Here is a 13,648-nt window from a genome sequence, read left to right on the forward strand (position 1 = left end):
GCCCCATGCACCGTACAATCCGCCGGTCTCAACAGTACAATCCAGTGGTTTTAGCATATGAAGCTGTTCAGCCACCACTGTGAGCCGTTTTAGAACATTTTCCCACCCCAGAGAGTGACCCCGACCCTGTAACCCATCACCGTCCAGTCCAATCCCCCCCTTCCTTGGCAACCCCTAAGCTACTTTGTGTCTCTAATGCTCTGATGCCCACAGGAGGTCTCTAATGAGCAGCTCAGTTGTTCGGAGAGCTAAGAGGCAGCTCCGGGTCTTAGGGAAGGCGAGCTGGGACCCAAAACCAGAAGCCCCACTCTTGCACTCTTGGGGCTGCAGCTCAGTGCAGGAACGGGGGGGGGGAGGGAGGGTTCCTGCCAGATCTCTGGTCCTCAGGACACCCTGGGAGGTTGGTGCCCATTCTTAGGGGAGGGAGGGGCAGAGAGCACTGGGGCTGCTGCTGGGTAGAAGTGGGACTCCAGGAGAAAGCTTGTGCCACTTGCTGACAAAGAGAGGCTCTTTCAGGCTCTCCTGTCTCCTGCTTCTTTCTTTTTATAGGAAAAGGAAAAGAAAGTTCCCTCCACCCTTTGAGGTCACTTCCTGACCCATTCATGAATCTGTGCGGAGTGGTTCCAAAAGCACTTCTCCTGTTCGTGCTGGCACCCCAGGGGCCCGGTCCAGTCCTGCTGCCACCACCCACGGCCAGGTGTCCCAGGGGCCGAAGCTGGAAACTGATCACACATGCGGAGGCGGAGGTGGAGGTCAGGCCAGCCCTGTCCCAGAACAAGCTGCTTCAGTCCAGGGGACACCAAGCCCTGATGCCATCCAAGCGGTAGGTTGCTAGGCGAAAGGGTGTCACGTGACAGCGGCTCCCTGCCCCATCTGGAGACGGGGCCCCACCGATGATGCCAGCTTTCTGCTTCTCGCCTTTATTTCTTCCCCTTTTCACTGCACGGTCCTCACCCCCAGAAGCTGCAGAGCCTCGAAGGTCAAGGCAGACAGGGGCACCCTGAGCCCGAGGACTACCAGCCAGGGGCAGGCCCCGTGTGCCCTGTGTGTGTGGCGTCCCGGGCCTGGAAATCAGCACCGATTCATTGCCACGTTCCCCAGGAACCAGGCTCACATCTCAGTTACTCTCATTTTAAACAACCAAGTGGAAGCTAGAGGAAGAGCCAGGAGCCCGGACTCGGCCACGCATAGCTTTGAATTCCTTTAGTTGTTCCTTTGGTGGGGAGAGCGCAAGGTGGGTTAAAAAATGGGGCGAAAAAGAATTAGAAATACGAAAAAAGTATGCCCATCACCTCCCACACATGGACACTTTACCTCCGGAAACAACGTGGGTTCCAATTCACAGAGGAAAACCAGAGGTGCTGAAACACCGTCCCCCCTTCCCCATCCCTCCTTCCCCATCTCCCCTTTCTTTTGCTTTCTCTAACACTAGGTGTCGAACCCAGGACTTTCATGCTGAGCGACATCCCTGGCCTTTATTTTAGAGATGGGGTCTTACCATGTCCATAAGGCTCCCAGGCTGGACTCAAATTTGTGATCCTCCTGCCTCAGCCTCCCAGAGTGCTGGGATTACAGGCATGCACTACCAGGCCCAGCTGGCGTGTTCTTTTCTTGTCCGATTCCCATGGAACAGAGACAATTCCAGCCAGAGCCTGCGTCTGTGTGACAGGCTGGGAGGAGCCAGGGCTTCCTGAAGGGTCTCCAACTTCTGGTCCCACACTCACAGTGAGAGATCTGGCCTGCTCCTAACACCCACGCAGGATTGGTAATAATGAATTATACATTGCGGCTGCACTGATATATTATTGTGCACATTGTATAACAGGTACCAAGTGAGAAGCCTGCAAAGGCCCACTGAAATAAATAAATACAAACTAAAAAAAAAAAAAACAAAACAAACAAAAAACAAGGCAAAGAAATTGGATTCTTTGGTCATTTATTCCAGGGGCAGAAACCAGTGGTTTCCAGCGGCTGGAGTCCTAACAAGCCTTTTGGGGCTTCTTGAAAACAATAGTCTGTGGTCAAAGGCACTGGACCTCCCCCACCACCCTGGCCCCTGCCTCCTGCCCTGGCACTTACAGGTGTGAATTTACAGCAAACAGTCCTGGGACTCCAGCAAGAGTGACATTCCTGGGTCCAAACAGATCACCAGAAAATACACAGTGAGACTGTGCCTCAAAAAACAAAACAAACAACCGCCCACCCTAACTAGCCTAACTAGCTGGGGGACATTGGCTGTAATGCCAGCACTCTGGGAGGCTGAGGCAGGGAGCTCCCGAGTTCAGGCCTGGGCAGTGCAGTGACTTATCTAGGTCTGTCTCAAAGTAAAGAATTAAACAGAGCTGAGGAGCAGTTCAGTGAGAAGGCTCCGGGTTCAGCCTCCATTACTACAAAAACAAACATCCAAAACCAAAACAACAAAACCAGAAGTGACACCGAAGTGCCTGATACCTCCCAAGGTGACTCAAACTAAAGCGGGCTGCAGTCACAGCAAAGATAACGTCCATCAAAGACGCCCAGCAAGCCTTAGAATAAACGCTTCGTGAAACTCTAGGCTGGAGGGAAGCGTTTCTCCCCTAACGGGCATTTTACAATCTTCTCAGAGCAGGGGCATCGATGATGCCTTCTCTGTCCCTGAGGTCGGCCCTGTTTTGAGCACATTTTGCAGGACAGCCGAGGGAGGCCTCGGTGTTTAAGTGTTTGCAGGCGGTCACCGTGCGGGGCGCAGTGGTGCACACAAACCCGCGTACACAGCAGGCGCCGCATTCGTGCCGGTCACCTGGCCACGCGGCCGGGCCAGCGGTCCGCGCTCCGCCGCCGGGCGGGCGGGGCTCCGGGCGGGACCGGGGTGCCGGGGGGCGGTGGCCCGGGTCACGTGGCGCGGCCGCGGGGAAGCAGAAGTAGCGCGGGCGGCGCCGGGCGCGCGCGGAGCCGGAGCGAAGCCGCAGGCCGAGCCCGGAGGGGGCGCTGCGCGGGGACCCGAGCCCGACCTCGGCGCGGCCAGGTGAGGGGGCGCGGGGTGGGCGCCGTGGGGCGCCGGGCGGCGGGGCCGGGCCGGGTGGGGGCGCCCTGGGTCCCAGCCCAGCTGCCGGCCGCTTCCTCACCCCGGGCGGTGCCACCTCGCGGTGGGAACCGTGCGTGGCCCGGGTTTGAATGGGATCGGGTGGGGGCGACCCGGGCGCCCAGGCTCGGCCGGCCACCGGGCTCCTCGTGCGCCGCTGCGGTCCCTGCGCCGGAGCCCCGGGACGCGGGCGCCTGCACTTCCCCGTCCGCACAGGTGGCTGCGGCGTGGGGGCGGGGAGCGATGCCCGGCGGGCGCGGCCCTTCCTCCCGTGCACCCCGAGCTGCGCGCGCGCCGCTGCGTTTTCTTGGTGGGTCGCGCGTGGGGATCCCAAGAGGCCGCCCCCCCGTCTTTACCCCTAAAGAAAGAACTGGGGCGGGGGGGGAGGGCACGGTCTGAGCAGAGAGTTGGGGATCGGGGTCCGGGAGACTTTGGGGTCCGGTCCTCCTGGCACCTGCTCTCAACAGCGGGAGACGCTGCTGGGCCGAGGGGGTGACGACGCACCGTGGAGGGGGAAGCAGGTGGCCGCCTTAGGCAGCCTAATTTGCATTTCGGTTCCGTCTGTGTGGCCCTGGGCACGGTGCGGACCCCCCCCCCCCGTCTTGGTTTCTCCCCGGGATGCTGCGGCACCCCTCCCCACCCCCACCTCGCTTTCCTGGCTGGCCTGGCCGTGGAGAGGGAGCCCCCGAGGGCCCGACGGTCCTCCCTTCCGTGGACACAGGCCCTTGTCCTTAGTTTCAGTTTGACAGAGAGGCCTCACAGAATTTGGGGGTCCCTGCGGCCCCAGACAGTGACTCCTTCCCCTTGCAAACACGCAGGTGCCTCTGGATGGGAGCGCAGGGGAGACTCGTGGCCGGCTCGCCCCCCGCGAGGCTGCGCACGTGCACCCTGTGCAGAGCCCCTTTGCATTCCCTAGGTGGAGCCCGTGGAAAACCGCTGGGGAGAAAACTTTTGGGAAGGCTTCTTAATTTAGAAAAGAGCGAGAACACCAAGCAGAAAAGCTTATCCACGTCACCACATCCATTCGCAGAGAGGCAAGTCATCTCCTGGGCCGGCTCTCGGCCTCCGGCCTTTGGGGGTCCGCAAGCGCCTGGCTTTGTCTGCAGGAGACGCACAAAAGCGGGCTTGTGTTACTTTTCTTCGGGTTTTGCATTTTTCGTGGAGGAGCTGTGAACCTTTACAGATCAAGTGGTTCATCAGGCATCTTCCTGCTATTTTGGCTCCAAGCCTTTTGTTAATGGGCATGTTACTTTGTTTATTTACCGCCCCTCCCCTCGTGGAGGGCTGTTTTTATGTTAAAAATAATACTTCTGTGAACACTTTTGTGCGTGGCTCTTTGTGCTTGTGGGATCAAAGATATGCGTTTTTACATTTCTTCCCCCTTTTTGCTGTGTGGGGAACCGACCCCAGGGGGTAAGGCGAGAGCTCTACCATTGAGCCACATCCCTAGCCCTTTTTTTTGAGGCAAGGTCTCACTTTGTAGTTCAGACTGGCTTTCGATGCACTGTGCAGCTCAGGCTGGGCTGAAACTCGCTGGATTCTCCTGCCTCAGCCTCCCGAGTGCTGGGATGACAGGTGTGTGCACCTCAGTGGGTAGTGGTGCATTTTAAGAGATGCTGTTCACAGGTTGTCCCCAGACAAATTCTCACCAGTGTATCCTTCTTCCCGTGGTGGTCTACACTGCCGGGTTAGCACGCTGCTCTGGTGTCAGATGCAGCAGCTGTGTGTTGGGGGGATTCTGCTGAGGTTCGCCCTGCCAAGTTTTACCAGACTGTGCCCTGCTCTGCCCTGAGCACTCAAGAGGAGAAATCTTCTCTATTTCCTGGTTTGGGGCTCTTGTGTATCAAGTTTATTTCAAAGGGAAGGACAGGACATGTAAAAATGACCAAGTTGCTCATTACACCCAAGCTGTGGTTGTATTTACACCATAAGTCATTTTACAAAGTTACCCGTTGAGGATGAGAAACAGAAACAAAAAAGGAAATTAGAGGCGATTTCGTTTCTTAAGAGAAAAAGCAGAAGCAATCCTCCGGAGGTTGTCTGATGGCTGGCGCCCTGCCCTGGCCCAGGCCCCAGGCTGCCTTGCCCCCGGTGCTGAACTTTGCGCTCTGGAGAGCTAAGCGTGGAGCTGGCTGGGTTGGGTGGCGGCCTCCAGAGTCCCCAGCCAGCCGGGAAGTGTGAGGACCTGCTGCCTTGTTCTGGTTTGTGCTTCATGGCAGGCGTTGCGAAGTGGCTTTGTTTCCTGCTTTTGACCTACTTGGGTTGCCCTGGGCACTGGGTGGAGGGAGCACGAGTGACAGGTGACCCAGGCGTCGCCACAGAACACATTGTCAAAGTCCAGAGCAGGCTCAGATCCCAGTTCTGCCGCTTCCTGGCAGTGTGACCTCGGACATGTCCCTTGCTGTCTCTGGGAAGGGCCAGGGGCTGCCAATTGTAATGTCCAGCCAGATTCTCTCAGGGGATTCTGAGTTCCAGAAAGTGAGTGAAGCGGGAAGAGTGCGGGCTGGGCCTGAGACCACGGTCCAAGTCCTGGTGTCGCCACCGGGTCTGCGTGACTTTGATTAATTATGTTCACCTTGCAGGACTTTACCTTTCCTCCAGTGTTTCTCACTGAGGTAATGAGATCAGCAGCTCCGTGCAGCCCAATTAAGAGCTGATTCCCGGAAGAAGTGGACCAGGGTGCCACCTTCTTTTGGCCTCCTGGGTGATGGCCGGACCCCAGGCAGCATGTTTTGCTCAGTGGCAAACCACACACCCCCTATCTGTCCTGCCTCCGGGCCTTCATCCAGTACTGCATCCTGGGACTGGACCCCCACACATGCCCCCTCCCCAGCCTGGTCCTCTTCACAGAATGGGGGCCTCCTCCCACTGAAGGCTTTCTGAGCCCCTGAGATCAGGGTCTTCCCAGGCGCATCCTGAGGTGGCTGTGCTGCTACCAAGGCCCTAGCCTCTGCACGTGACTGCCAAGCCTGCTTCCCAGCACCGTCAGCAGGTGTCGTTAGTGACTTCCCACCTCCTGCCAGTCTACGCTTGAGGGAAAGGGGCAAAGGGCAAGGCCTGGCCTCTCCCCTGCCCCCTGTTTGCCTCCTGGGCCCAGCTCCAGCCTGGCAGGGGTGCCAGTGCCCATGCAGCCTGCTTCTGCCTAAGATAGGGTCATACAGGCTGCTCCCCCTTTGTAGGGAAGAAAACTGAGGCCCAACTTCTGAGCATCTTGTGGGAGGCTGAGCAGGCCAGAGGCTTCCTGGTCTTTGAGGGGAAACCCCTCTAAGAGCTACTGTGGGATCTTGGGGTGCAGAGTAAATGGAGGGGGATGCAGAGCAATTGGTAATAGTCGTGACGGGGCCATCTGAGGAGTGGCGGGCTGTTGTCGCTGTGCTAAGGGCCTGGGACATAGTGTCCTGTTCGGTCCTTAGGACAGCTCCAAGAGGCGGTCATGTTGTCTTCATCGGCATAGGAAGAGGGCTGGAGGGTTGGGGTGGCCTTTCGCTTGTCTTGCTGTGTAGTCAGCCTTCCCTGGACCTCATGGTGGTGTTCCTGCTTCAGTTTCCTGAGGGCTGGGATTATAGGCATGTGCCACCATGCTCAGCCCAGGTGCTTTCTTGGGGCTGCCCTGGCTGGTGCAGAGGTCCCTGGTGACCCAGCTGCAGGTCCTGGGGAGCCCTTGGTTCTTGCTGCCATGGGGGGAGGGTAGACACGGTGTGCAGGGGGCAGGATGAGCGAGAGGGATGGAGTGGGGCTGGGGGCACCCTGGCAGGGTCTTGAGCAGGAAGGCAGCGATTCTCAGACATCTCTGGACAGAACATGTAACAGAACCAGACCCAAGGGGGGAGCCCAGTGTGCAGAGTCCCTGGGAGGAGCTGTCGAAGGAGAGGCCAAGCTGCCCACCAAGGCCACTGTCCGCAGGGACCCAAACCTGGACTTGAACTGGACACTGCTGTGACCTTTTCTGCCCTTTGGCCTCATTTCCAGCCAGAGCAGTCGGTCGCTCCATAGACACGTTCTGAAGGGTTTTTTGATTTGGTTTTCCTCAGCCTGATCCTGCTTGGGAGGTAAAGGGATGGCTAGGAAGGCAGGATAAGGGTAGGGATGGACGCTGGCCTTGGGGATGCCAACGCTGGCTACTTTGGCTATTCAAATATCCTGCGGGGAGAGGGAGAGGGATCTGCCCCCAAGGCTGCGGTGATTTGGTTATTCAAAGCTGGCCTAACGGCAGGGTCACTTAGGTCAGGGGCTCCTCCCCAAGCTGGACCTCATTTAAAGCTCTGTGTCCTGTTGATTTCCCCTAACACTCATCCTGCTGGGTGCCAGACAGGGTTTGGGTTCCTGACATCCTCGTCCTGTTAACTAGGTTGTTTCAAACTGATCCTCTCCCTGTTCTGCTCTTACAGCCTCCTGTTCATTTTTCCTGCCTCCCTCTTCTTCCTCCTCCTCGGGGCAGCCGACAATGACCGCCATGGTCAACGTGGATGCCCTTCCGGAATACGAGAAGAGTCAGATCAAGCGGGCCCTGGAGCTGGGGACGGTCATGACAGTGTTCAGCTTCCGCAAGTACACGCCCGAGCGCAGGACCGTCCAGGTGATCATGGAGACGCGGCAGGTGGCGTGGAGCAAGACCGCGGACAAGATCGAGGGTTTCTGTGAGTACCGTCCATGGCGAGACCCAGGGCCTGCGCACCTCTCTGCCGGGCAGTCACAGTGCTCGCGGCAAGGGCTGGTTCCTTAGGGTGTTCTCAGCCCTCAGAGGGGCGTTGTCCCTTTGAGCCCGCCGTTTAGAGATGATATGCCGCCAGGGCGGGGAGCCCTGTGGTCCCCTCACTGGGCCACCATCGGCCCCCTCCAAGGGCTAACGTTAGCCAAATGCTGGCTGCAGACCACAGCGGCGACAGGTGATCATTTTGGGGTCCAAGTTCAGGGAGCTGTCAGTGCACTGCAGCTTGCAAACCAAGTTTGGTCCTGGGCCCCGTCTTGGATGGCAGTGCCCGCCTTGTCTCCCCACCCCTGCTCAAGCAGTTGGCTCAGCTTCTGAGGTCTTTGAGACTTTTAACAAAGAGAGGAGGGCCGGGGAAGGAATGTTCAGATGCACAGACTCGCTTTGATTTGTGCTTTTTATTAACTAGTTTGCAATGGAGGAATTACAGTGTACTCTGCCGGAGTCGAGGCATCCCAGAAGTTGTAAATAAATGTCGCTCTCTCCAGCTTTCTCCTCATTCCTGCTTTAGAGTCAAGCTCATTGCCGGTTCCTTTTGTCTTGCAGAAATACCCTGTGCACGTGTATGTGGGTGTGTGTGCGAGCACACAGGTATGGGCGAGCAAAGGGGAGCTACTGTGAAACCTTCTGCACCTTCATTTCTTTGTTCACTTAATAATTAGCTTGGGAGGCCGCTTATCAGCGTCCATCGCTCTGCCGCATTCCTTCATGGTCCCCTAAGCTGGCTGCGGCGTGACAGTTTAACTTGGAGGTGGACTTTTTCTACTTTCTAGTCTGGGTCATTAGGCACAATAACGGTGCTTTCCGTTTCTTTTGAAAAATAGCCGTTTCGTTGAGATGGAATGGGAGTGCCAGGCAGAGGCATTTAGAAGGCTAAAGGCGGTGGCTTAGTGTATAATCGATTGTGAATACAGTTTTAGCAGACTTTCATCACCCATACATTTGAGCCATCCGTCCCCAAAGCCCCTGTTCCCAGCCCAAAGCAGCCATTAATCTGCTGTATAAATCTCTATAAATTTCCCTCTTCTGGGCGTTTTATATGGATGGAATCTTACACTGCATCACCTTTTGTGGCTTCCCCACGTGCCCCCAGCATAATGTTTCCAAGCTTTATTAGTTTGTAGCTTGTATTGGAGTTTGATTGCTAGATAACACCACAGCATAAGAATATTCCATAATATGTCCATTTATCTGCTAATAGCCGCCTAGTGGTTTCTGCCCTGCGGCTCAGATGAGTTGTGTTGGTGTGAATATTTGCGTACAAGCTTCTGAGCGGATGTATGTCTTTATATCTTCCGTGTGTTTAGCTTGTAAATTTTTATGAGCACACATTTGCAGTAATAATGATTGCATTCATTGTAGGAAGGAGCTGGTCCATGTATACAGCACACCGTCATGTTTGTGTTTCTTTTGGGTGCGTGCCTAGGCGTGCATTCCTGGGTCCTGTGCTCGCTCTGTGTGATGATTTTATATATATATTTATTTATGGTTTTTTTTTGAGACAAGATCTTGCTCTGTAGTTCAGGCTGTCCTTGAACTCAGCGTTTTTCCTAGGCTGGTCTTGAACTTGCAGGGATCCTCCTCGATCAGCGTCCCGAGTCCTGGGATGACAGGCGTGCGTCACCAGGCCCAGACATGTTGTAAAATTGTTCAAGGAGCCGCAGGGCTGCTTTCCAATGAGGTCGCATGACTTACCACCAGCCGCGTTGGAGGGCCATTCTGGGGCTGCATTTTATGCACACCTGTGAGTGTACCTTTGCGGGAGATGTGTTTCCGAGTTCAAGGGCATGGCGTATGGGAACTTTGAAGGACAGGGGCACAGCTCCCCCACAGAAGAGTCTGCCGCTCTGACCGTGCTATGCCCAGTCTGCCCACCTGCCCACTGTGGGTTCTGCACTCGGCCATGCAAACAGAGATCTGGGGAACCTGGTGTCCTGAGTGACATGGCCAGCTTCCCTGGGTCTTCTGGCCATGGAGCCCGAAGGTCCCAGGTGACACGGAGCTGGAAGCCAGGCTTGAAAGCACCTGTACACAGCTACCCCTTCCCCACCCGGGTCTTTGTGTTGCTCTCATCCACCTCCTAGGCAGCCCAGAACTGTCACAGCTGGGGTGGGGTGCGGTGGGGAGACCAGGCTGATGTCGGATGCAGCAGTGCCACACCATGAGTGGACAGCAGGTCCTTGCTCTCCCCGTCTTGCGGGTCCTGAGTCCGGCACCTGTCAGAGACACCTGGGTGGGCAGAGGACAGCTGTGTTCTCCAGAAGCTCGTTCTGAGAGTGCAAGAGGTTGCCTGGGGCCCCTCGACCTGGACTGCATTTCTGCCCACCCCCTTAGCGAAATCAGGTGATTGTATTCCACCTGCCCCAGGCACACAACACTTCCGCCTGGGAGCCCCTGTGACCCTGATAACTAGCCAGGTATCAGAGCACTTCCCTCTCCCCTCTCCCTCCCCACCACTGGACTTTGATCATACCCCCATTTGATGCCTGCGCTGGCGGCACTGTCCCAGGTACCAAGTACCCAATACAGCTGTAAGTTAGACAGCGACCCTCACAGGGCTCGGGCTGTTCTTTGGGGCCCAGTAGGTGAGGCTCCACTCCCAGCAGTCTCTGGTTCACCCCGTGGCCTTGGGCTGGTGGCCTCCCCTGCAGGGCTTCCGTTTGCTGTCTGTATATGGGAGCGGTGTCAGACCCACCCTGCAGGGTTATGACGGGGGTGCAGCACAGTCCATGGAGCTCGAGGTGCTCGGGCCAGGGGTGCTGCTGCCTTCCTGACATTTGCTGCAGCTCCTAATGAATGGAGGCCTGCTCTCGAAGGGACGGCAGGTCTGGTTTCCATGTCTGGGCTTTCCTAGTGTTTCTGGCAGGCAGTAGGGGCAATTTACAGGTTTGGGAAGACAGTGGTGTGACCGGGTTTGCAGTTTGAACGTGCTGATGGACTGAAGGAAAGGCCGGGGTCCAGGTGAAGACTTGGGGTGCTCTCAGCATGGGGTTATGGCACACACCTCTATGGTCAGTGCCACCTTTCTGGTCTCTTGCTATAAAGGGGACAACTGTGGGGCAACTCACTGCTGTAGGATCCTGCAGAGTTTCTAGACAGCAAGAACTTCCTGGTCACTGTGCAGCCCGCAGGGGAGAGGCACCCCCAAGGGCCATTTGGGGGTGCTTGGCATGTGCCGTGCGACTGCCGAGTATCACAACCACTGCGTTCATGGCACTGTGATTTTGTCCCTGATCTGAGGGAACATTGGGCAACGTTTTCAGACCTGTTATAAGCTGGGGCCAAGGGCAGTGTGGACAGGCCGGGGATACTGGACAGGCCAGGGATACCGCTGCATGTCCAACAAGGCACGGGATGGCCCCTACTGCAAGGAATTGTCACACACAGCAGCAGTGCTCAGGGGAGACCTGCTCTGAGGTCCTGCCTGCTGGCTTAGAGCGATGGAAGGGCTTGATACACAGGGCTGCTTGTGTTGCCTTGACATCAGGCTGGGTGCTGGGCTCTGCTGAGGGGCAGGAGGAGGAGGAGGAGGAGGGACAGAGCACCAGCCTGCAAGACAAGGGACAGTTGGCAGAGCTGGGCACCGTAGTGCTGCCTGGTTGAAGTCGTGGGTGTGGGAGGAGCATGAGGGGATGGCATCTGTCTGGGGTGGGGGGACTGGCAGGGGACTGGGTGAGGCCTCATAGTGGAGGAGCTGAAGTGGCAAGCTGGGGAAGGAATTGTCCAGGTGTCCAGCAGGGGTGGCATCCTGAAATGGAGCCCATTGCTGCCACATGATGCAGCTGAGTAGATTTACGGTCAGATCTGGTCAGGGCTCAGCCGGCTGATTCTTCTGCTCTGTGTGGCCTGGTCTGAGGTCACGTGTGGTATGCAGTTGGTATCATCAAGTCTGGAAGGCTGTGGGACCTTCACTCATACCTGGGCTCCTTGGTGATGATGGCTGGGACACGGGGTTCTGTTGGACCCTTGACCAGGTGTGGTCTGGGCCAGACAATGCAAACCTCTGTGGTTCCCGGAAGTCGTTTGCACCATCCGGGTCACCCAGCCCTGCTGGGTTTTAGAAAAGGGACACTCCCTCGTGGAGAGGGGTGGTGTGTACATTCAGGGTGGGGGCCCACAGAATGAGGAGACTCTGAGACCAGAGCTGTGGGTCCCATTCCTGCTCTGCCACCTACTGGAGGTACGACGTGAAACCAGAGACTTTACTACCTCGTGCCTCAGTTTCTCTGTTGAGATCATAGTCATTCTTGTCTTATGGGGTGGGAATGAAATGGATTTTATTTAATGTACTTTTAAATATGTGGGCTATATCACATCATTGCAACTTAATAAAATACAAGCAAAACGAAGAAAAGAACTGGGCATGGGGTCCCGGGCCTGGCCACTGTGGAGCTGATGTGGGTCTTGAAGGAGCCGCTTGCCACATGGGCTTCAGCGCCCTTTCCTCTCCCAAAGGTGTGAGCTCAGTGCTGCTGTGACACACGCCCTGGAGTCAGTGTATAAAGAGCAAAAAGGTGTGTATCGGCTCCGGGTCTTGGAGGTGTCCTTGTGACCCACTGGTCCTGTCACCTTGGGCTTGCGATGGTGCAGCCCGGCGGGGTGGAGCCAAACCCTCACCATGGCTCAGGACTGCAGACACAGGAAGGGGCTGGGTTCCCACTGGGGTCCCACACCAGGGACCTGAAGGCCTCCCGCCGGCCCACTGAAGAGAGCCAGGGTGTGCTGTGTGTGGGGACTTGCCCTTCTGAGGGCCCTCGTCAAATGGTGTCCAGGTAGAAAAGGGCTGGCTCTGGGCCCTTTTCGAGTTGAGCCTTGGGGTCCTCTTGGATCTGGTCCATTGGAGGGCCCTGGCCTGTGACTTGGGTGTGATGGCACCCATTTGTGGGTCTCGGTAGGGTCCATAGGCAGGGAGCAGCCTCGGCCTGCCTTCATCACCACTGAAGGGCTGTCCCTGGGCTGGATTCTCAGCCTGCTGGTTTTTGACAAGTTAAGGTGGCCCATGAAGCAAAGATCATCAAACACGGGAGGTGCAGGTGACTCTTGCTGTGTTGGCAGGAGCCCTGTGCGGTGGGCATTTTTCCCACATTGGTTACGAGGAGACCGAGTCCTGGGAGACCTGGTGACAGGCCCAAGGCCAGGGCCCAGTGTGACACTCGAAGCTCCTTTCCTACGTGAGCCCAGAGACGCTGCCACACTGTACACGAGCTGGCTGCTGGAAGGAGCAGGGAAGATGCCCCTTCCTTCTGTGCGTGGAGGATGTGCTCCTGCTGGGCATGATGGCGTGTACCTGTAATCCCCGCACTCTGGGAAGCTGAGCAGGTTTGCAAGTTTGAGCCCAGCCTGCGTCAGTCAGTGACTGAGAGGACTCTGTCTAAGAAGGGTGGGCAGGTGGGCTGCAGCTTAGCGTGAAGGCCCTGGGTTTAATCCCCATACCAGAGGGAGAAGGGTCAGGATGTGCCGTGCCGCGCCACGTGCTGGAGATGCCAGGCCTTGGTCCTCATCCTGCTCAGGGTGGAGACAGAGGCTATCGCAGGAGGGGACCTTGAATGAAGGTGGCAGAGGGCAGTGGAGTCAAGTATCTTCTCTCATCCTGAAATCTATGCTGGTCTCCTTCCCCTTAAACAAAAACAGAATCATGTTTGTGAGTCTGTCATCAAAATGCTCCCGCCCACCCCTCAGACACACTCGCCCCGATGTTCTCCCCACTCTCCGAAGCGGTCCTGGCAGATCTCTTCTCTGAGCGCCTCTAGAAGTGGGACGGAAAGTGCTGCCAGGCGCCATCCAGTGGAAAGGGCAAGAGCAGGGTGCATTCTCGGCCACTTGGTTCCCCACCTGGCACCAGCAACTCCTGGCACCAGGGAACTGCTGGCTCTTCCTTA

At 56.9% G+C, this 13,648-nt stretch overlaps 1 protein-coding gene across 3 annotated transcripts in view; it reads left to right on the forward strand.

The window, feature by feature from the left end:
* The first annotated feature begins 2,865 nt into the window (after positions 1-2,865).
* The window catches only part of Plcg2 (phospholipase C gamma 2), a 115,193-nt gene continuing 104,410 nt past the window's right edge, over positions 2,866-13,648 (forward strand). For 2 of the 3 annotated variants that reach the window (XM_063247707.1, XM_063247709.1), the window contains exons 1-2: positions 2,866-3,004; positions 7,450-7,698. In XM_063247707.1, coding sequence (XP_063103777.1) covers positions 7,506-7,698 — 193 coding nt within the window. In that variant the 5' untranslated portion in view covers positions 2,866-3,004; positions 7,450-7,505. Of the gene's footprint in view, positions 3,005-3,977; positions 4,096-7,449; positions 7,699-13,648 lie in introns of those variants that run through there. The other variant, XM_063247708.1, reaches the window with a different exon arrangement.

Source organism: Cavia porcellus, unplaced genomic scaffold (genome assembly GCF_034190915.1).
Source record: "Cavia porcellus strain 051 isolate PalLab524CR breed Dunkin Hartley unplaced genomic scaffold, mCavPor4.1 scaffold_4, whole genome shotgun sequence".
Taxonomy (NCBI): Eukaryota; Metazoa; Chordata; class Mammalia; order Rodentia; family Caviidae; genus Cavia; species Cavia porcellus.